Source organism: Centruroides sculpturatus, unplaced genomic scaffold (assembly GCF_000671375.1).
Source record: "Centruroides sculpturatus isolate CEXI.00-Female unplaced genomic scaffold, Cexi_2.0 scaffold248, whole genome shotgun sequence".
NCBI classification, from domain to species: Eukaryota; Metazoa; Arthropoda; class Arachnida; order Scorpiones; family Buthidae; genus Centruroides; species Centruroides sculpturatus.
The window spans coordinates 257,348-282,792 of NW_019384437.1; the positions used below are offsets into that span (position 1 = coordinate 257,348).

Consider the following 25,445-nt stretch of genomic DNA (forward strand, 5'->3'; position numbering starts at 1 on the left):
TGAGCTTTTTCATCACCTCTTCATAGAATGTTGCCACCAGTGACTTGAGATGGGCCTTAACATTGTTTTGAAGATCGTCATTAGTCTTGAACCTATGCCCTCCTAGCCACATTTTCAGTTCAGGAAAAAGGTGGAAGTCTTTACACAATAAAGGTGTGAAGACTTCCACCCAACTAGGAACTTTTTAAACATTCAGTGTATAGCCCTGATTAGCACTGAGTGATTTCCACCTGCAGCCTTGGCGGCTTCCCTGGTTGGCTTATCGCCCGATTTCACCTCTTTGGCTTTAGCCACCTGCTGCCACTTCAGCTTTCACCTACTGTGGTTGGTGGCTGGAATGGCCTTTCAGTCATCTTCCTCACTTGAGAAAGCAGTGTTAAACACCTCTTCTGGGCCCAAGGCCGAATCAGATTCTCCAGTCCCATCCGCTACAGATGCTTTCATATCTTCCTGCAGCCCATCCCTTTTGGGCCCTAGGTTTTTGGCAAGTCTGTGTTTCTGCAGGACCCACCTATCCAGCAGTTTGGTGCTGACTGCATCTCCTGCTTCCTCTCTTTCTGGGATTTTGGTGGCCTTCAAAGTTTCGGCAACATTCAGTGCATTGATCACACTTGATGCACAATTTAAACATTCGCTTACACTCACGTTTGTCACCATAAAAATAATAATAGAGAGAAGGGGTTGAGGCAATCTTAACCTTTCATGAATGTCCAGAGTCCTTTCAGCATGTGTTTAAGAGCCTCCCCACAAGTGGTTTGGCCGGCTGCCGGGACAGCTACCCAATTACATGGCCGCCTACCCAAGGTCACCCCAGTCAAGCTGGTTGCTTGGCTTGGGCTGCCCCATCATCTCTGCTAGGAAACCTTTCTGTATACAGCCATCCAATGCATCATCAGGCCTTTAAGCACCACTTTCCCTCAAGACATATGGGAAGTTGACCCTATGCCATAGAGTGGCTTTGTCAACTGCCTATCAAGTAGATATCAGTTAGCAGGATCCTGTAATCCACTATAAGTGCTATCCCCCTGGTCACCAGTGAGACTTCAGTTATAGGAGTATGACTCCTCACCCCACTGGCTTCGGCATGCAGGCCATGGCCCCCAGGCCTGCACTGGGCATCCAAGACCCAGTCTTCCTCCTGGGAAACTGATTCTCCTTTACCAGACAGAAGGAGCTTTACATGGTTTGCGTTACCATGGGTTAAAGTGGCATCAACTGCATTTGACTGCTTTTTTTGGCAAGCAAACATTGGCCCTACACCACTAGGGTAAATACAGGAATTATTTACAGGCTTACAGGGATACAGGTTTTGTGTGTCTAAGATTCTGGAGGGTAAGGATTGTCAGATCCATGGCATCCAGTCTCTGTACCAATGTGGGAATTGAATCCAGACGTTTTGGCGTCCTCTGTGGCTAGTCAGGGACTTCACTTGTTAAGCCATGATAAGCAATCATCTCACTACAAGCACATGTGTTAACCATCATGAGTAGGGGACTTGGGACCATTCTGCCAAAGCAGAAGATCCCTACCACATTTCGGCAGTGCGCCTATCGAGTGACACCATACCAAGGGGACTGCAAGTGCCCACGCTTCCACTGGCAGGGCAAACAACTTGCGTCAAACAAGTCCAATCAACTACACTTCACTTATCTCATTCGAAGACAAGAACTCCCTGGGAAACCTGTTCATAGCAGCTATAGCAATCATCTTCCGGCCTCGGACTTACTGAGGGACCATGTTGGCCCTCTTATTGCTGAAGCCAAAAAGAATAATCACCACCTCTTGGCCGTACCAGTATCCTTTCTGTTTTGATGTGAGTCTGCATGGCACTATACCAAAATGCAACTCTAGTTGCCATCCATCCGAATAGGAATAGGTTCCAGTTTAGGGAGATGTTAGAAACCCCACTGAGACTGCAGATAGGGAGATGGCACATGGACAACAAGCTTCACTAAAGCCTGTTTACACAGACCCAAGGCCCATGATACTCTGACACCTCTGAAATCTTGGGCTCGAGCCTGAAGACTCCATCAATGGCTGAGACCAAAGTGGGACCTTCAGATCCTCTATACCCACTGCCTCTCGCTGCTAGGTCCCCCGCCATGCGGAGGCCAGTTCCCTACTTTGGAGGGCCTGAAATGCCTAATAAGATTTTGGAAGCACATCAGTTCTTGTGAAAAAGATGAAAGATTTTCATATGAAAATGAGCAATTATTTATTGTGACATAGTCACAATGCCAGGCTGCAATTTTTAATCATATTTTTAATTTATTTAATTTAAAATATATTCTCTCCACCTCAAATTAATTACTTGCCCCTGTATATCATACTTTTCCTTTAACAATAGAGTTGTGATGGTCAACTATTTAACACCCTTCATAAAAAATTTTTTAAATTGAAATAATATGACTTCCAGTTTGCATAGAAAGTTCATATATAGTTAATTGGGGCCTCTTGCCCTAAGATTTGCATATCTGCTCTCTTCTTTCATCTATCTAACTAAATTCTCGAGATTAAGGAAAGACAGACAAATGGACAACAGTGGGAATTTATAGGTCTACAATTTTTTCAAAAATTGCAGCCCAATGAGTCTAAAATGTGTCTTTGAAAAATAATTTCAGATTGTTGTAAAAATATCACACATATATTTAAGATTGTTGTAAAGCTATTCTTTAAAAAGCATTTAATTATCATAAAATTTATTTTATATTGATTCTAAGAAACAAAGAAACAGATGTATTAAGTAACTAATACACATATTAGACAAATAAAAATCACATAAAATTTTATTTTGATTGGTTACAAGGGTGGCTTTAGCCAAAATTTTAAAATGAAGCCTCTGAAGTTAATCTTAATTGACTGTTTTCCTGAAAAAATTGCTACACATTTGAAACTTGAGCATTTTATTTTCTAACTGTATGTACAGTGACTTATGAAGGCTGTTTCTTTTTCAACTTCTGATGGTCCATAAAACAAGGACAAATGTAAATAACAAAATGAATTTATTACCAAAAGTTAGATACAAACATGGTTATTTTTCAACATAATCACCATGAAGATTGAGGCATTTGTCTGTCTATAGACGAGCTTTTTCATCACCTCTTCATAGAATGTTGCTGCCAATGACTTGAGATGGGCCTTAATGCTTTTTAGAAAATCGTCATTAATCTCAAATCTCTGTCCTCCTAATCATGTTTTCAGTTCAGGTAAAAAGGTGGAAATCACTCTGCGCTAAATTGCGGTAATACACTGGGTGTTTAAAGGTGGTGAAGACTTCCACCCAGCTCGGAACTTTTTAATGTGTGAAGACTTCCACCTCTTTCCTGAACTGAAAATGTGGCTAGGTGGGCATAGGTTCAAGATTAATGACGATCTTCAAAACAATGTCGTTAAGGCCATCTCAATTCACTGGCAATTCACATTCTAGGAAGAGAAGATGGAAAAGTTCCTCCACAGATATGACAAATGCCTCAACCTTCACAGTGATTATGTTGAAAAGTAACCATGTTTGTACCTAACTTTTGGTAATAAATTCATTTTGTTATTTACATTTGTCTTTGTTTTATGGACCATCGGAAGTTGAAAAAAAATAGAAACCCTAGTAGATAGCTTGATAATTGTTGTTGCAATGATAAGCAGCAGTGCTTATTGATTTGGTTTTCAAATTTTCCACTAAATGTGAAGTTACTGAAATTGGATGGATATGTCAGAAAAATGCTCCACATTGTTTACTAATGAATTACTCCTCTTCAAGTTTACTTTTTGTCTTACTTGCCTCAGATCAAATTTTCTTGTTATGTTGATATTAATTTAAATTGACTATGTAACTTACACCAATTTGTTTATTATTCCATTTTTATGTATATTTTTGTAATTGAAAGACTGCATTATTAAATCTTGGATTGCATAACTTACAATTATAGTTCATTTTTAAATGTTAAAAAGTTTATATTTAAAAAATTATGATAATATTTTACAAGGCAGTTATGTTCTATTTATAGAATGGTTTTTCCAGTTTGTATTTCCTGAGGAAGGCCGATAAATTTAGTGGCTGGCTGAAAACGTTCGATGTGTATATTTTTGTCTTTTATTTGCTGGAAATTTTGAATTTAGGTGTAATTTGCAGATAATATTTTGATGATTTTAGAGTAATCTGTATGCAGAGTGCAGCTGCATGCTACTAGTGTATGGAAAATGGATAAACTTCAGTCCATGAATAGACTCTCAGAAATTTATTATCGTTATATAAATAAAGTTCTGCTAAAATTATGAAATTAATTATTTTGTTGTGTATAATATCCCATTCTATGATTTCTATTCTATACAAATGTATTTTAAGTGCAAAATAAATAAATCATTCAAATAAAAGTACAAAACAAATTTTCGTATTTGGGGTTCCTAAAAATTTGGAGGCCCAGTGAAAGTGACCCAACAGTCCTGGCCTAAAGCTGCTCCTGGTTAGTTCACTTTTATTAGCACAAGGAACATTTTGGCCAAGTTACATCATCTTTCAGGTTTTAGAAATTTGGATTTCTATGCAATGTTCAAAGTATCTAAAAACACTTTTCTGAACTTTGTGACATGTTACAGTTTATTAGCTCAAAAACCAGTAAATACACATAAATTTAATCTTTGGCTTTCCACTGTATTTCATGTTTGCTTAGATACATTAGAAATAGAGCTAGAAATAGAAAAAGAACAAATATTTAAATGAAAGATTTTCATTCTTTTAGTATGAAGAATATGATTCCAAAGTTTTGCCAGACATTTTAGAGACATTGTATATACACATAAATACATAGACATTTGTATATAAGAATTTATTTATATAATTACATATAAATGCACTACATGAAATTTTTTCAAAGTTTACTTTGACAATTAAAAACTTAATTTTAAGATTACAAAGAAAAAACAGATTAGATTTTTCAAAACTTAAAATAATACCATAATTTTGCTAAATGTTTACAACAAAATACACTTACTTTTTTAAATCTAGAAACAATAGATGAACTAGTTTCATGTTTTGAAAACAATTTCTTGCTGCTTCCTGAAGTCCTTGGTATATTTGAATGTTTGGAAGAATTGGAAATTTCAGAAACATTAGAAGAAGAATTAATATTTTTGATAGAACTGGTATCCTATTTAAATAAATAAATATAAGTAATATAAGAATCTATTTTTTCCTCTTTCAATTATAAAATATAAAAAATATAAATATAATAATTTTTATACGTCTTTTATCAAAATTTACATTATTATTATTATTTTATATTGCTTCCTTTATGATACTTCTAATGATAAAAAAAAATTGTTGGCTTATACATTAATAATAAATTATTAATGTATAAAATTTTTTGAAAATATCATAGCAGAATCTTCATCCAGTACAGAAAAATGTTGTAAGTTCTCATAAATCTGCATAAAATGTTCTCATGCAATAATTAACATTTATTTAAAATTTTTTCTGCTATCATTACTTAAGTGTTTCTTGTCTATGTCTATTATATTTGGATATAAATAATTTTTTTCATTTCTATAAATTTAATCAATGATAACTAAGATTCAAATATATCTAATAAATTTGGACAAAAATTTCTTGTCTATTCATGCAATATTTAACATGAATATCTCATATCGTTAAATATAGACAAGTATGCTCATTTTTCTCATCCTCATTATTGTATCTTTTAGATATAATAATGAATAGGAGAAAAATGAGCACAATAAAAAAAATCTTAAAAGCACACTTTTTGAACTCTTTTCCTGATTTTATGTTACTTCCTTTTCTATTTTCTTTTTTTCATAGTAGCTTCCCGCATAATTCAGTCTTTGTTACATGCTTATTCTATTATTCACATAACTGTATATAACATATCATCTTTGGCTAATAATTTCCCAAGTTGTATCATATTTTATGCAATTACAATTCTATCTTTTATTAAACAATCTCATGCATTTTCAAAATTGCAAGTTGTATTTTTGTTTAGAGTTAAGAACTTATGAAAGCAATTCTCTTCTCTTTACATTATTTTATTACATTATTTTCCCGTAGATAAAACCATAGGAAGAATGGAAAGCAAGACGTCTGTGTAACACCAGTTCCTTTTTTAAAAAATTTTTTTTAATTGGATGTAATTGTGTTTTTTAAAGGACTGTTTTTAAATTCTGGCGGCATGTAGCCTATAAAGAAAGGTCTGTCGCCGTGAATGTGAAGTCTGGAACACGAAAAATAAATGGTGGCCCCTTTTTGGGCAGACTGTCTTTAATTAATAATAATAATCTCCATTAGACGAAAATTTACAAAAAGAAAAAAATTGGAATGTATCGTCACCAGGGGGAAGTTTCCGAAATCTGCATTTTCCAGCGCTCATTCCAGTAGATAAAAGCAGAAACACCCCATAGGAAGAATGGAAAGCAAGACGTCTGTGTAACACCAGTTCCTTTTTTAAAAAGTTTTTTTTAATTGGATGTAATTGTGTTTTTTAAAGGACTGTTTTTAAATTCTGGCGGCATGTAGCCTANGATAATTTATTTGTCATTTGTAGTTAAAAATGATAGCCATTGTAACCCTGCTGAGGAGGGGCATGATAGCCCGAAACACAGTTGTAAACAAAAGTATGTGTACAGGAGGCTCAATAAAGAAAGTTTGTTTTCTTTAAGAACTTTTGCTGAATTTTGCATTAATATTTAACACCAGTTTAACAGTCCTATTAATAATTTATGTCCAAGTTGACAAATATAATAAGAATTGAAATAAGGACAATAAGGCAATAATAATAATTCTAAAATCTATTTTATCTTATATGCTAATCATAAAGAAGCATTTAAATTTTTATATTAAAAATCATATTAGCATTAAAAACTGAGAAGTGACCCGAGTTTCAAAAAATCACTCTCTACTTTGTAATTAAAAACATGAATGAATTTTTTAGTTTGTTAAAGAAAATTCAAACATTTGAAAAACGCAACTGATCCATATCTATAAACAATCCAATATTTAGTATAATTAATCATTTTGATATTGAGCAAGTTGCCTAGTAAAGAAGCTTTAATAATTCGATAAGAAAACCATTGACATATCATGTTTCTTTTGAAATGGTCATTTGTTTGCTTATCCAACTGTATTACTTGGGTTATTTGTCAAATGAGATTGAAATTTAAAAAAGTATTTTTTAAATAAATTTTTGAATGTTTTAATTTTTACTTATTACTTCTTGATTTTATAATAATTTACCTTTATTTATTGATTATAAAACTTAAATCATAGTTAAGATAACTTAATTTTATATATATTAAATGAATTTGGGAAAATAAAAATTTTCATTTCATTTTTATAATTTGAAACATATCTTTTAAATTTATGCTGTTTGATTATTAATTCCTAAGATAAAAATTTAAGAAAACATATTAAGTAATTCAAATTTTAAAAAATAGAATTTATGAGTAACATTATGTGCTACAAATGAAATTAAAAAAAATCATATAATTTTAATTAAAAACAAAATTTTACATTTTGTTGAAGCCTAGTAAGTTTGATATCTTCATTTAAATGTTTTTAATTTGTTAATTGAAAATAATTCATTGGCATAAAAAATATAAATTCATATAAAAATTAACAAAATTACTGATATATGATATTGTTTTTCATTGAATAAAAATTCTTACTTTCAACATCTGGAAGTCTTTGTGATATTGCGTATAATATTACTGTTACTAAAGACTACATTGCTGTATACTGTGCTGTCATAAAATTTTCTAGCTCATTTCAAAAATAATAAATTCAGCACTATAATGTACTAAAGCTCAATAAAACTTTGTATAGAACTGATTATAATAAATGCATTCTTATCTTAGGTTGGAAAATAGTTATATTACCACTGTTTCATTGCTAATACAAGAGTAGTTCGAAAAGTCCTCAGCATGAGAAAGAAAACACAAGATTTTTGACCAAATTTTTTTTTTTTTTTACTTTTTGGCATAGTCACCTTTCGACTCAATAATGTAGACCAATGATATTTTATCTATCTTTGATATAATATGATTTCTCTAACTGTACAAAATAAGCATTTGTCTGAACTATGGCCTTTGTATTTGAAATGAATCTTTGTCCAGTGAGCCATTTCTTTGGATTTGGGAAGAGGAAAAAGTCACTGAATGCCAAATCTGGTGAGTATGGTCCATGTGGCAGCAACTCGAAGCACAATTCATGGAGCTTTATGACTGCAATAGAAGAAGTATAAACACGCATATTGTTATGGTAGAAAAACACTTTTTTACCAAATGCAGATGTTTGGCCTTAATAGCATCCTTCAATTGCTCCAACAATGCTGCATAATACTCTCCATTGATGATTCTGCCTTTTCCTAGATAGTCTACAAGCACAACACCCTGAGCATCCCAAAAAACAGTAGCCATCACCTTTCCTACTGACAGAACATATTTTGCCTTCTTCAGAGCATTTTCACCATCTTCCACCCATTGTTTGGACTGCTGCTTTGTCTTTGGCATGTAGTGGTGAATCTGTTTCACCAACAGTGATAAAACATCATCGAGACATGTCCAAACACTCCTAAGAAATGTTCATTTGAATATGTTTCTGGTCAATTGTTAACAAATGAGGCACTGATTGTGCCTAGAGCTTTTTCATATGCAAATATGCATGTAAGATGTTGTGAACATAGTCTATTTAAATCTTTGCAATTTCAGCAAACTTACATGCTTTCACTTATTGATCATTTACTACAGCATTGTGAATTTTTGGGATAAGTTCCTCAGTAGTCGTAGTTTTTGGGCATCCTGAATAGTCATCATCAAAAATGGAAGAGCAACCACATTTAAATTCAGTAACCCATTTCTTCACTGTAGAAAACAATGGTGAAGAGTCCTTCAAAATGCAATCAACTTCTTTATTATATCTGTTGGCATTAAACCTTTTAAAATGAAGTATTTTATCACAGCATTTGATTTTATCCATTTTTCAGGAAACATCAAAACTTGTTTGCTTTGCTAAATCACAACAAACAAATTACTAAATGCACATATTTGAAACTTCACAGTAAGGCCACTAATGGATCATACTTGAGAAATATCCACACTTAGGGTTTAATAATTTGTTTAAAAGAAATTTATATTATAAATCAGACAAAAAAGTAGATTTATTGAATGAAAAAGTAGTAGTTTATTCTTTTAATTGCAGTTGTAACCCTAGTAAAACATACATCAGAGAAACCAAATGTAAATTAGAGACAAGAATAAAGGAACATATACGTGCAATAAGAGGAAATTATGCAAATTCAGCAGTAGCTGAACATATTAATAAAAATGGTTGCAAAATAAAATTAAATACTATTAAAATAAAGAAAAAAGAACCAAATAATTATAAGAGACAATTATACGAGCATATAAATATTAAAAGGGAGAAAAACAGAATAAACAATAACTTAGGTAGAATAATTAACCAATCATGGGCAGCCATCCTCGATAATGACGGCAAGTAAAAATGATAGCGCACTCAACACGTGAAAGTATTGTACGTTCTGAATAGGAGAAAAATGAGCACAATAAAAAAAATCTTAAAATTCACACTTTTTGAACTCTTTTCCTGATTTTATGTTACTTCCTTTTCTATTTTCTTTTTTTCATAGTAGCTTCCCGCATAATTCAGTCTTTGTTACATGCTTATTCTATTATTCACATAACTGTATATAACATATCATCTTTGGCTAATAATTTCCCAAGTTGTATCATATTTTATGCAATTACAATTCTATCTTTTATTAAACAATCTCATGCATTTTCAAAATTGCAAGTTGTATTTTTGTTTAGAGTTAAGAACTTATGAAAGCAATTCTCTTCTCTTTACATTATTTTATTACATTATTTTCCCGTAGATAAAACCATAGGAAGAATGGAAAGCAAGACGTCTGTGTAACACCAGTTCCTTTTTTAAAAAATTTTTTTTAATTGGATGTAATTGTGTTTTTTAAAGGACTGTTTTTAAATTCTGCCGGCATGTAGCCTATAAAGAAAGGTCTGTCGCCGTGAATGTGAAGTCTGGAACATGAAAAATAAATGGTGGCCCCTTTTTGGGCAGACTGTCTTTAACTAATAATTATTTTATTAATTAATTATCTTTCATGCATTATGTTAATTTTGACATACAATATGTATCAAATACAATAATTATACACTGCTAATCTCTATTTTCTACTTCCAATAAAAATTAAAACAAGAAAAATTTAGCCTTGTGTACCACATAGCTGTAAATTGTGTACCACAGGCTACACATAGCTAAATGTGAAAATGTTTTTCGAGACTCTCTTCATCAACAGGTTGAATTATTATGGATATAGGCATGCATACACCTATGCATTTAAAGTTATAAAGTGAAAACTTGTTTTGTCCTATTAACCATCTAGCTTAAATGACTGCTTTTCCAGATCTTAGATCTCTTTTTCATACAGATAGATGTCAAGATGGGATCTTGACCTAAATCCTCCATTACACTTCTTATAATTTGATCTCTTAAAAAAATTGCAACTTCATTGTATTTTTTTAATTTCATAAAAATAAAATTCTCATTTTTTCACATATTATATACTATAGTTATTTTTAGGCAGACCTTAAAATGGTGAAAATTAATATACAGCTTACCTGAACATCTGAATTGGCTTTATTTTGTGTTTCTTCTGAAGTTTCACTTGGAATGGAAAATTTAGTGGCTGGCAGAAAACGTTCGATGTGTATATTTTTGTCTTTTATTTGCTGGAAAGTTTGAATTTAGATGTGATTTGTGAATAGTGAACAATCTGTATATGATAAAACAATCTGTCTGATATTATAGTGTGAACCGAGGGAGTAGAGCACTGAGCTTGTCCCCACTTATCGGCTTCTTTGTCAGAGGATGGCTTATGTAGTAAATGAGTTGGAGGGTGAGAGAGGTCGTGACAAGGTGTCGGCCGTACTCAAGGATGACACATAATTAACCATAAAAATATATTTAATAAACTATAAATTTATACAAATATTCTAAGTTGCAACAATAATTAATTCGTTCTTGTCGATAGACCATCTAGGTTCTGGACCTTTATTTGTCCCAATATTCTCTGAGTTAAACTAACCTTAATCTAGCTTATAACTGAGACGAGACGTGAGAGAGAGAGTTTACAAATATTCTAAAATAATACCTCTGGGTTCCCGATCTCATTGTATGGGCATTGGTAAAAATGTTCCTGTATTGGCAGAGTGACCAGTAGTCTTCCTTCATGAGAGACGGCAATTATGACAGGGCGGCCAGGGTGGTGATGGACAGAATGGCAGTATGGATTTAAAGTCCCCAGTTGATGTCCGCCAGAGGACTGTGTCCAAGCCCTTTTTATATCCATTTTTGGGAGAGCTGACTAATACTAAGTATAATGCAACCCGTTCTAAGTTTGATTTGTGTCTGGGTTTCGTTTATGTTAATTGTCAGAAATCAAAACATCTCTTCAGATTTATTACCTCTTTCCATTCATTATGATTACTCATTCCACCTCGTAAATTTGATAACAGCTGTCAAACCAACTGACTTAATTGCTGGAGGTGAGTAAAGTCAGTTTGTCTTGCAACCTTAGTAATAGTTGTTCCTTATATGGTCATCATGATCGGCTTTATTGGTTTCAAATCGGATGAAATAGGAAGTGTGTGGGTGGGTTTGGTTCGGACTCCTTTTGTTCGTTTGACCTTTCGTTATTTTCCCACTATGTCATAAAATGAATTCCTAATTCTGATTTAATTATTCCTATTTCTAATTACTTCTTTTTCAATCCCCCCTTTGGATGTCACAATAGCATCCACAGCAAGGGCGAATTGATAGTTTCTATAAGCGAAATTTACTTGTTTCATGGAAGCCGCCATGTTAATTTGTTAAATACTCAACGGACTTTAAGGTCATTGGGACTGTTGAGCTCAATGATGAAACAGTCATTAGTCTCAACAGAAAACTCAACAGTCCATTTAGAAACATCATTTTCTCACTGTTGAGTCAACCATTGAATATAGAAACATAGGGTAAATTAAAAACAGGAAAAAATATTCCAAAGGAAATATATATTTTTTTTGCACATCTNATAATAATTCTAAAATCTATTTTATCTTATATGCTAATCATAAAGAAGCATTTAAATTTTTATATTAAAAATCATATTAGCATTAAAAACTGAGAAGTGACCCGAGTTTCAAAAAATCACTCTCTACTTTGTAATTAAAAACATGAATGAATTTTTTAGTTTGTTAAAGAAAATTCAAACATTTGAAAAACGCAACTGATCCATATCTATAAACAATCCAATATTTAGTATAATTAATCATTTTGATATTGAGCAAGTTGCCTAGTAAAGAAGCTTTAATAATTGGATAAGAAAACCATTGACATATCATGTTTCTTTTGAAATGGTCATTTGTTTGCTTATCCAACTGTATTACTTGGGTTATTTGTCAAATGAGATTGAAATTTAAAAAAGTATTTTTTAAATAAATTTTTGAATGTTTTAATTTTTACTTATTACTTCTTGATTTTATAATAATTTACCTTTATTTATTGATTATAAAACTTAAATCATAGTTAAGATAACTTAATTTTATATATATTAAATGAATTTCGGGTAAATAAAAATTTTCATTTCATTTTTATAATTTGAAACATATCTTTTAAATTTATGCTGTTTGATTATTAATTCCTAAGATAAAAATTTAAGAAAACATATTAAGTAATTCAAATTTTAAAAAATAGAATTTATGAGTAACATTATGTGCTACAAATGAAATTAAAAAAAATCATATAATTTTAATTAAAAACAAAATTTTACATTTTGTTGAAGCCTAGTAAGTTTGATATCTTCATTTAAATGTTTTTAATTTGTTAATTAAAAATTCATTGGCATAAAAAATATAAATTCATATAAAAATTAACAAAATTACTGATATATGATATTGTTTTTCATTGAATAAAAATTCTTACTTTCAACATCTGGAAGTCTTTGTGATATTGCGTATAATATTACTGTTACTAAAGACTACATTGCTGTATACTGTGCTGTCATAAAATTTTCTAGCTCATTTCAAAAATAATAAATTCAGCACTATAATGTACTAAAGCTCAATAAAACTTTGTATAGAACTGATTATAATAAATGCATTCTTATCTTAGGTTGGAAAATAGTTATATTACCACTGTTTCATTGCTAATACAAGAGTAGTTCGAAAAGTCCTCAGCATGAGAAAGAAAACACAAGATTTTTGACCAAATTTTTTTTTTTTTTTACTTTTTGGCATAGTCACCTTTCGACTCAATAATGTAGACCAATGATATTCTATCTATCTTTGATATAATATGATTTCTCTAACTGTACAAAATAAGCATTTGTCTGAACTATGGCCTTTGTATTTGAAATGAATCTTTGTCCAGTGAGCCATTTCTTTGGATTTGGGAAGAGGAAAAAGTCACTGAATGCCAAATCTGGTGAGTATGGTCCATGTGGCAGCAACTCGAAGCACAATTCATGGAGCTTTATGACTGCAGTAGAAGTATAAACACGCATATTGTTATGGTAGAAAAACACTTTTTTACCAAATGCAGATGTTTGGCCTTAATAGCATCCTTCAATTGCTCCAACAATGCTGCATAATACTCTCCATTGATGATTCTGCCTTTTCCTAGATAGTCTACAAGCACAACACCCTGAGCATCCCAAAAAACAGTAGCCATCACCTTTCCTACTGACAGAACATATTTTGCCTTCTTCAGAGCATTTTCACCATCTTCCACCCATTGTTTGGACTGCTGCTTTGTCTTTGGCATGTAGTGGTGAATCTGTTTCACCAACAGTGATAAAACATCATCGAGACATGTCCAAACACTCCTAAGAAATGTTCATTTGAATATGTTTCTGGTCAATTGTTAACAAATGAGGCACTGATTGTGCCTAGAGCTTTTTCATATGCAAATATGCATGTAAGATGTTGTGAACATAGTCTATTTAAATCTTTGCAATTTCAGCAAACTTACATGCTTTCACTTATTAATCATTTACTACAGCATTGTGAATTTTTGGGATAAGTTCCTCAGTAGTCGTAGTTTTTGGGCATCCTGAATAGTCATCATCAAAAATGGAAGAGCAACCACATTTAAATTCAGTAACCCATTTCTTCACTGTAGAAAACAATGGTGAAGAGTCCTTCAAAATGCAATCAACTTCTTTATTATATCTGTTGGCATTAAACCTTTTAAAATGAAGTATTTTATCACAGCATTTGATTTTATCCATTTTTCAGGAAACATCAAAACTTGTTTGCTTTGCTAAATCACAACAAACAAATTACTAAATGCACATATTTGAAACTTCACAGTAAGGCCACTAATGGATCATACTTGAGAAATATCTACACTTAGGGTTACCAAATGTCCTATTTTGGGAGGACATGTCCTACAATTTGACCTTCAGTTCTCCGTCCTCCCTCCTTTGAACAAAAACAGCAAATGTCCTACTTTTGGAGGTGACCATGTGTCACTTGTAGGGTAGATGGGTGAAAATAGTCTCCTGCATCCACATAGACATACTTCTGTTTGGAATTTCACCTCACCGTGTGCTCAGAACATTTTTTTCACGGTCAGTGTAACTGTAACCTTTGTATATAGTTTTGTAAAATGAACTTGTGACAATGACCGTTAAACTTCTTCGCAGTCCAGTATCATTTCTCTGGCAGGACGACAACACTATTTGTGGATGTAATTGGTGACCGACTTAACCAAGACATTAGAAGAATTAGAAAACTTCTTGTTGAATTTTCCTTTTCTTTTTAACCTGTAGAGCTGTGAGAAAGTCTACCGAAATTTTGTTCGGATTGAAGAGACATTTACCTATATAGAATTAGAAAATATTCCATTCATAGGAATTGCAACTGATGGTAGCAATCACAAAGATGCAAAGATATTTCCAGTTATAATTCATTATTTTAATCACAAAACTATTGGAATTGAACAAAAACTTGTCCAGATGGCATCAATCTGAAACGAAAAAGCAGCTACCATTAAGGACAAATACACTAAGAAAAATTAATTGTTAACAAATACACTAAGAAAAATTAATTGCTCAAAATGTGTTGCTTTTGGGAGAGACAACTGCAACACAAATTTTGGGTCATGTGGACATGTTGGAAAAAATAATGTGTTCGCATTGCTATGACAAGACATTACGCTATGACAACATGTAAAACATAAATGATTCGTATCATAATGTGAGACAATCTCAGCGCCACTAACTTCTGAATCAGTAGTCCTGTCTTTGATTGGTCAGGCCATCAACTTTCTTTAACACAAGAAGTATAGGAAGTTCACCATCTATGGCTGGTTCTGCTGAGTAGCTTGTTCAGCAATCAAGTTATCATACAGCAATGGGGCAAAAAAGACTTCAAAATTTTATTCATAAACCAAATGGTTCAAAAAGGGAGGCATTTGAAATCCAATGTTTGACTGTAATTTAACAGTTTGACTTATATTTTTTAATATTACTTACATTTTATGTTTCATAATTTTATATCTAAAAAAAAAACGTATGTCTTTTGCATATACTCTGTATTGATATGCAATATAATATATATGCCAATACAGTGAAACTTCCATTAATGAACAACAAACACTACTGAATAAGGGACACCACTGCTTAACATCGCAGTCCTGATAGTGTCTGCTATTTGGAGATTGTACTGTATATGAAAAGTCATCCAAATATAATTTTATGTATAATCAATAGGAATTGAAAATGTTTAGTAATACAAGCTTTAAAAATTTCTGAAAAAATTAAACATAAATAGATTGAAAAATAAAATCCTTCAGACTTATAAACAATTCAGGCATTAATAATTATTGTATTACCTAATTTCAAACCATAATTTTCTATCATTTTTTAAATTGTTCTAATAAAAATTAAAAAACAAATTGAAAATGTAGAATGTATGAGATGTCAATAAAATAAGCTAAGACAAAAGCTTTGTTGAATCCTGAATTACTTTTGAACAATCATCCACTTTATTTATTTTTGTTAAGTATTAAAAATAAACCATTGGAAATGAGCATAAAATTGCTTTAGAGAACTTATCATATAGAAACACCAGGTAAAAGGAAATGCATTTTTGTCTATTTGCCATTGAATAGTTCAAAATGCATTTCCCTTTTAGATAATAAAGTCTGTATAATCAAATCATCTGGTGTTTCTATATGATTTCTTCTCTACAGCAATTTTATACTTACTTTCAATGATCTAAAAAACCCAGCAATGAGTTGCATAACTTTCTTGGCAAAAAAAAAGTTAAAATTACGTATGGTGCCATCTGTTACGAAATTTTATTTAAAAATTTCTTATATTATTAATTATTACAAAATGCCAAAAAAGCTTAATTTTGAGAGTAGAGATGATTTTTATAAAACATTGTAAATGCTAATGAGTAAAATCTTCATTAAATCTGAGCCCAGATATAACATACGACACCCCTCTATCTCCCCATCCCCTTGAACTTTAACCATTAAAATTTAATACAATCAATTCCCCTAATAGACAAACCTCCCTGCAAAATTTCAGAAATTTTTGACAAAAAAGCACAGGAGTTAAGCTTGAAAGTGGTTAAGAAGCACTCCTTTATTTCATTGCTTGGTCTTTTAGATTTTTTTTCTAAAATGGTCATTTTGTCCTTTATGCTGTGAAAGGAAACAGTAAATTGAATACTGGTGTTTGCACATGGCACCAATATTAAATTTACCTAACTTATTTATTGAAATTTATAAATTTTACCAAACTTGCATTGATTATTTAAATAGCTGGGACAGTTCTTTCATGGAAATGAAAGTATTTGAATGGATCCTATTATGAGAAACCCCTTTGTGGATAGAGAAGATCAAGGAAAACATTTTATTCATTTCCAGACAATGAAACTTAAATATAAATGAGTGATTATGCATTGTGACATAGTCACAATGCCAAACTGTAATTTTTAATCATATTTTTAATTAATTTAATTTAAAATACATGCTCTCCACCTCAAATTAGTGGTGGCTTGCCCCTGTACATCATAATTTTCTTTTAACAATGGTGTCATGCTGGTCATCTATCTAACACCTTTCAGGAGAAAATTTTTGAATTGAAATAACATGACTTCTGGTTTGCAACAGAAGCTGGTATATAGTTAATTGGGGCCTCCTGCTCCCAAGGTTTCCATATCTGTTTTCATCTTTCATCTATCTAACTCCACTCTCGAGATTAAGAAAAGACAGACAGATAACAGTGGACATTTATAGATCTACAATTTTTTCAAATTGTAGCCCAATGTAGCAAATTATTTGTCAAAGTTTTATGTATTAAAAATTATGTCACCAGTGGCATAACTTTTATTTAAAAGATCTAAGAATGTCAACAAAACAATAAGTCCTGCCAACATAGATAGGTTGAAATTTTTAAATATTTCACAGATAAACATGAACCTGAGGAGGCTACTGAGCCGTACCTCTTGAGAAGATCGGTTGAGTGAGTCATCGATTACATCTGCGAGTAGTGTCGTCGTCGTCATGCCAGAGGAATGAATACCAAACAGCAAAGGAGTCCAATGGTCGATGTCACGAGTTCCTTTTACAGAAATATATGCAAGGGTTACAATTACATCGAAAGAATGTTTGGAGCGCACAGTGAGGTGAAAGTCCGAACAGAAGTACGTTGAACTGCTGCAAACCTTTTAAACATAATCAAAATTTGCTTATGCCTCCCTGGAAACAATGCATCTACTGAACAAGCTTTTTCATTAGTGAACAATATGTGAACCAGTAAAAAACCCAATTAAAAATTGAAACATTGGAAACAAGCATTTATACCAAATGCAACTTTAACATGGATTGAATAGTTTTATGAATTTTTAAAACATAAACCTAATTTATTAAAATGCTATGTATATGTTATATTTTATAATAAATGCTATAAGACTTTTTAGTTTTAGTGAAACAAATAAATGCAATCTGCTTTTTTATTATGAAACAATTTCTGAATTGTCCTTTATTTTCTCAAAAAAAATATGGTCACTGTAGTTATTTAAAATAGCCAGGAAAGTAAAAAGAGAAGAAGAAAAATCACATACTAAATTAAAATATATTTTAGCAAAAAATCAGAAATAAAGGAAAGATTAGCATTGTGTATTATCATATCATATATAGATTATCTCAAATATTTATCTTGAGGTTTTGGTTTAGGTTTTGATTTCAGTTTACATATAGAATCATGAAGTCAAAACCAAAACCAAAACTACTGAAAAATACTGTTCATGAAATAGCTTTGAATGTTTCTTTTTACAACAAATTAATATAAATTAATACAATAAAATAGTATGTGAGAACTTATTAAAAAACATAATGAGCTATCTTGTATGAATTCAGCAAATATAAAATGTTTTTTATTACATATTAAATTACAGGGAATTTAACTAGGAATCACAAAAAATGGCAAGTTATGTGACTTGACAAATTAGATTGATTGTAATTTGTCAATCGATAATGCATTAAAATATTTTTTTTCACATGATTTGCATTTATGATACTAACAAATATTAAAGTATCTATCAATTTTAAATGTAGAACTTACCACACAGGAACACTGTTAGATAAATAAAAGACTTTGTTTTGTACAATGGAACGGATATGCATTTTGGGCTGTTTGTTTTATTCATTTAAAGGTTTTGTATGTTTTTCTACATTTTTAATAAGTCTTAACTTTTAAGTTTTACAGTTTTATCCTCTTTTTACCCTGTTATTTTAAATACTCTGTTATTTCAGCAGTCACATGTAAATATCATTCCAGTTTTAACAAATGTAAAATGTGGTCTGAAGGCGAGCAAACAGCCCAAAATGCATATCTGTTCCATTGTACAAAATAAAGTCTACCTTATCCATCTAACAATATTCCTGTGTGATAAGTTTTACTTAGCAATTTTGAGGTTAATTCCAAAAGACAAAAGAAAGAACAATAAGCTATCAAGTATTAAATAAGCCATTGAGAATCAGCAGAGATAATGATATACATCAGTGTTCTGCAACAGGTGTGCCATCACAAGGTGAAAGGTGTGACGTGAACTTTTACATATTCTATTAATTTCAAGTTTTATTTATATATTTATTTATCACAGTTGTTATGTTTGTTATGCTTGTATTTCATTCTACTGTATTTCAAAAAACTGGGTACTTAATTATATAACACTCAGCAAATAAACCATCACCAGTTCATAACCAAACAGAAAAATTCTTTCTATGAATGTTTTCATCTATATGTAATAGACATCCTCAAGTATTGACGACATCGAACTAACGGCTAGTAGAATAGAATGTTTTTGAAAGTTCCATTTAACTACGTAATTTGAATATGTTGCGTTAAAATTTAAAATTATGTAAAATATTTGAAACATATCCAAATAAATAATCAATTGATTAATTATTCGGATATGTTTCAAACATTCTATTCTACTAGCCGTTAGTTTGATATCGTATATACCTGAGGATGTCTATTACATATAGATGAAAATGTTCGTAGAAAAAATTTCTGTTTGGTTATGAACTGGTGATGGTTTATTTAGTGAGTGTTATATTGTATTTCATTCACTGATGAAATAAGATGATGTTAAAGCAATAAACACATATGTCATCTTACTACTCATTTATTCTTTTGGAGTTTTATACTGGACTCACACAGATCTTGAGCAACTCCAAATGAAAACAAGAACAACACTAACTAAGCATAAACAACATCATCCTAAATCTGCCATAGAAAGTTTAACCCTTCCATGTAAAGATGGCAGACATGGACTGATCGATATAGTTAACCTCTACTACAAACAAATACAGACATTGCGAGAGTTTTTCTACAAAAAAAAAAAAAACAAGAAACATCATAGTTACATAAAGCATTAACTCTAGCAGATTCAAATAATCACCATAAATTTTCATTCACAACATATGGATACGACACAACATATAAATAGCATAGACACCATTAAGCAATCATGGGTGCAAAAGGCACTCCATGGCAGACATCCCTATGACCTGACCCAGGATTTTGTTGACAAAACTGCATCAAACAGCTGGTTAGTAGGGATGCCCCTTTGGTGAGATGGAAGGATTTATGATTGCCGTACAGGATCAGGTCATAAATACTAAAAAACATACAGAAAACACATACTCAAAATACAACAATCACAAATGACACATGCAGAAAATGTCACATCATGCCAGAAACCATACAGCACATCACTTCTGGTTGCAAGCTCTTGGCACAGGCAGATAATTTACATAGACATAATCAAGTAGCAGATACATCAAGAGCTTACAAAGAAACACAAATTATTAGACATCCATGAACCATAAATACCTTCAACAGACAGTATTGGAAAACAACATGCTCAAAATGTACTACAACAACCATAATGTGGTAAAACAATTTACCACAACAGACCAGACATCACACTCATTGACAAACACAATAAAATCACATACATTATAGACATATCTGTTCCAAACACTCACAATGTACTGTACAAAACACATGCAGTGAAAAAATCAGCAGGTACACAGAACTCACCCAGGAAATAAGGCATCTATGGAGGATGGATAGGGTGCTTATTGTACCTGTAGTTCTCTCCTCTACAGGTGTCATACCACACACGCTACACAAAAGCCTGGAAACATTAAAATTGAAACACATACATCACGCTACAAAGGCCACTATATTAAATGAATGTCATATTGTTAGGAAATTGTCAAATTTAGGAAATACAGACACACACTGACACACTTATTTAATTTTTGTCTTGTTTTGGTTACTATGCCTTGACTCTAGTCCGGCATAGTACACAGCCATCGGTGTCAACCGAGTGTAACTCACAAAACTCAACATAATAATAATAATAATAATAGGTTTATGGCACTACGAAATTCTATTAATAGTATCATATCATACATTTTTGAGGGGAATAACATCTTGGTGTGCCGTGTTAAGTCACGCCGAGTTATAGGTGTGCCACGAGTAGAAAAAGGTTGCGGAACACTGATATACATCAATACTATTCGAAATGATACAGTATATCATAATATACTTTGGAGCAGAGAAATTCTTATATTAATAGGTTAAAAAACAGTATTCTAATTTCAATAACATTTATATTTGATAATTTTATTTTAGTAATCTATACGGGATTTTAAATCTTTTGCTGTATTATGGAAACCTTATTTTTAACTATAGAAACTGTTCTTAACATACATTCATATATTCATATGTATTTTATTGAAAATTTATTAAATATGTATTATGTATAGCCCAATGACATATGGCAGTGGTTGGCTTTATTATTAATGTATCAGGTTTTAGTAGAGTTGTTTGTATTTATTGAATGTCTTTAACATAAAATTATTTCCTCAATTTTCAGAGAATATTTTTAAACATTTTATTCTCTGCACTTGTAATTCTATCAAAATTTTTATAAAACATTGTTTTATTGTTTAATGTTTGTATTATAGAAATACAAACAAATTTAATTAAAATGTTTATTTTAAATATTTATATTAACTATTTCTATATCAACAACATCTCAGTAGTCAACAGTATGGCACATTGACAAAATAAAATAGCATTTGACTTACTATGCACATATGGTTTGCTTCTCCAACATTTTAGTTAAGTTATTTTTTCTAATTAACAGTTATATACTTTTTATAATCACCAAATTATTAAAATTAATAATAAATGTATTATTAAAATTCTGTTATTAATCCACAACTATAAATCTAAATGACTTTGAAAAAAGAAAAAAATTAATTACTTTTTATTATTCATTAACAAATTCTATATAATCTATGTACAAAAGTATATATTTATTAAATTTATCTTGTAATAAATTTCCTGAGCTTTATAAAATATTAATAAACTAGAAAAAAATCAGAAATTGTTTTGTTATGCAATCAAAATTATTAAAATGAAAAATGATACCATTTAAACTACTTATCATTTTGTGTACTTTGTAAATTTTTGGAAAAATTTTATATAAGCTTGGGAGAAATTTTGGGTCCTGAAAATATTGTGCCCTTTTTCATAAATTGTATTGCACCACATTATTTCTTGCTACCTGCATATGGCTACACTTAGTCAAGTATATTGTTAGCGAAAAAATCAACAAGGCTGCCAAGGAAGCAAATTTCCAGAATTTTTGACAATTTTAACAAATTCCCTGACATTCCATGACTTTTTCTGAACACTAATGAAAATCCCTGACTTTCCAAATGTGTAGAAACCCTGTATATTGTTAAACTAATTCAGAATGAAAAAACATAATACAAACTAAATACTAATAACAAACAATAACATACAATAATAAACAGTTTGTAATGTAAAAAGTTTAAGGTGTTGAATTGGGGATATTGGATTAAATGTTTTTCAACATTATATATGCATCATCAGATCCCCAACTCAAAAAAATAACATTCAAGTAGGAGTAATAAATTTAAACACATATTAGATGCTTTAAGCATTAACACAAAAAATTTAAAACTTGTTTAGTCTGTTTAAAGTATTTTTATATGTTTTAATGTGTTGTTTTATGTTCAAATATAATATTTTTTGAGTTAAGGACCTAATGATAAAACATGTATAGTCTCAAAAAATGTTTAATCTAATAAATCAATCAGATTCCTTGTAATATATTGTTCCCTTTTTTCCTTTTGTTCCTTATTGTTCTAAGGAATATATTCCTTGTAATAAATTGCAATGTTTAAATGCTTTACAATTTATTTAATTTTGCCCAAAGAAATGAAGTCAACTATTTACATAATAAATAGAGTGAGTGAAGTTCAAAACTTTCTAAAATCTTATTTAAAAAAATATATATATATATATATCAATGCATTTTTAATCTTGAATACCTTACTCATGCTATTCAGTGTAACATATATTAAAATATAAATTCAGACAATAATCAAAAATTCCTTCCATTCTTTTAGCAATAAACTAAATATAGGATATATTATTTACAGACAAATTTTATTACATCAAACTTTAAATTTTATTTTTGAAATTACAAGAAATATGAGATAAAATAGCAAATGATTGAATTTTTCATCAAATTATCAAAGCAAATCTGATAGAAAAATAATAAAACTTATCATATGTTAGCACAAACACATAATCAGTCTGTGTATACAAATGGTATATTTCAAAAATGATCAAAGAAAACATTATTGATTTCCATCCTATAATAAACTCATAAAACTTTTCTTTATAAAAAATAAAAATAAATGAACATTAATTGTTTTTCCAAAATCATATTATTCGTCGTGTAAATATGCATTTTATACATAAAACGAATAAAACTGACCATCAATGACATGATTACATCAAATTAATATATTATTTTCATTTAATATCCATATAAATATAATCCAGTATCATTAATCAAGTTACATTCCAAATTACATCTGAAAAATTATTTGTATAAAATTACCATCAAATTATTCAAATTTAAAAACAGCGTCAAAAAAACTAATCTATTTCACCATGTGACTAATTTCAAAATTCAAATATTTAAATTTCAAGATGGTTAAAAAGAAAAAAAAAATGTAACGAATTAATTTTCACTGAAAAGATCAAATGTTTGTTTCGAAATAAATTTCAAAATTCAAATTTTGTTATTTAAAATTCAACTAAATTCAAAATATTTGGCAACATTTTTATTAACACCTTACCGAGCTTTCTTCGTCACTCGATGACAATATTATGATCTCCTTCGGTGGTTCATCGTGCTGATTTCGAACGATCGCCATTTTATTCTTTTTTCTTAAAATTTAATAAATATAGCGTAAATATATTCAAGCATACGACGTTATTTAAATCGTTTACTAAGATAATTACATAACCTACTTTTTCATATATATATATATATATATATATATGTATATATATATATATCTTTCAAAACCGAAAGTTCATATCATCATATTTTCTTAGTATTGAAAAATTATAGGGATAAATCCTTTCAGGAAATAAAAAAAGGGAAATTTCCGGGTAATAATAGTTTAAAAATAGAGCACGACAACCAATCAAATACGAGTTATGAACAAGAAGCAGCTTAGGGATTTATTCTTCCTCTGTAACGAATATTAGGGATATTCCCTGTAGGGAAAAAGGGAATTTTTCAGGACGGTATGGGCGGTCCTTAAATGTAGTGTCCAATAGGCACTCGAGGTAGGGATTTTTGTAACCAATGAGAGTTTGAAGTTTCTCTGAATTTTCCCTAACTGAAATTTTTTCTTACAGGAAGTGAGGGAAATATCTGAGACGATAGGGATTTTCATATACAATTATGACGTATGTTGTAATTAATTATTACCCGAATATTTTATTTGTGATTGATTTTTAAATTATAAATTTTAAAATATGAAAAACATTATATTAATTCAATAAGTGTAGAAAACGTAAAAGTGCTCATTTAAAAATTTTTGTTAAATATTTATGGTATTTTTATTTTAAAGAATTATAGCCATTCATTTAGTTTTCTTTTAACTGTTTTATGTTTTTTAAAAAAGCATAAAAATATTTCTTTCTTCTTCACTATATTTTAAAGCCTATATTATATATACATATACTTTTAAAATATTTTTCACTTAAACTTTTAATTATTGTGTGTGCTGCCATCTATTATCGGAATTTATATTAAAATGTTTTTGAAATATTCTTAAACAATTTTATTCGTTTAAGTAAATTTTATTATAATATAAATATTAATGATTAGATCATATTTAAAAAAATAAAATTTATTTTTATTAAAAATCTTTCAAATATATATTTTTTACGTCTTACAATTTAATTAAAAGATTTATCAATATTTTTCGAAATAGACTTTTCAACTTCAAATGATTAATTAAAAATTAATATGCCTTTTTGTCCTTTTTTATAACTCTATTTAAAATTTATTTTGTATTACAAGTACAATCTATATATTAACAGGACTTATTATACTGGAATTATGGATGCAGATATTTAGTCTTACAGTTCAAAAATAATGTTCTTTATTTAGTTCACCTGATTTGCGGGCCTAAGCCCGATTGGTCTTGGTCTAATAAATGCGCTCGTCCCCGAAGTAGAGATTAATTAAAAAATTTATAAGCATATTATTTAAAAAAAAATTTTTTAATTAAGCAATTGCAGTTTTTTCAGTTGCAAATATAAAATTAATTAACTGAGTTTTGATTTTTTTATATAAATTATATATATTAAATACCACATTTGCACATAGCGCACTCTAGTAGAAAAACTGCGAAACGGTGATCGAAGTCATCTGTATCCAAGGTTCTAGAATCTAGGTCCTTGATCTGTACCAATTTTTTTTTTTTTTTT

The 25,445-nt window shown here is 30.2% G+C and overlaps 1 protein-coding gene across 1 annotated transcript in view; it reads right to left on the bottom strand.

Annotated features, from left to right (window-relative positions):
- Window positions 1–13,840, bottom strand: part of LOC111619993 (death domain-associated protein 6-like) — a 29,794-nt gene extending 15,954 nt beyond the window's left edge. The window contains exons 1-3 of the mRNA XM_023361836.1: window positions 13,610–13,840; window positions 10,657–10,767; window positions 4,986–5,141 (exon numbers count right to left, since the gene is read on the bottom strand). Coding sequence (XP_023217604.1) covers window positions 4,986–5,141; window positions 10,657–10,767; window positions 13,610–13,840 — 498 coding nt within the window. The remainder of the gene's footprint in view (window positions 1–4,985; window positions 5,142–10,656; window positions 10,768–13,609) is intronic.
- Between the last annotated feature and the right edge of the window lie 11,605 nt (window positions 13,841–25,445).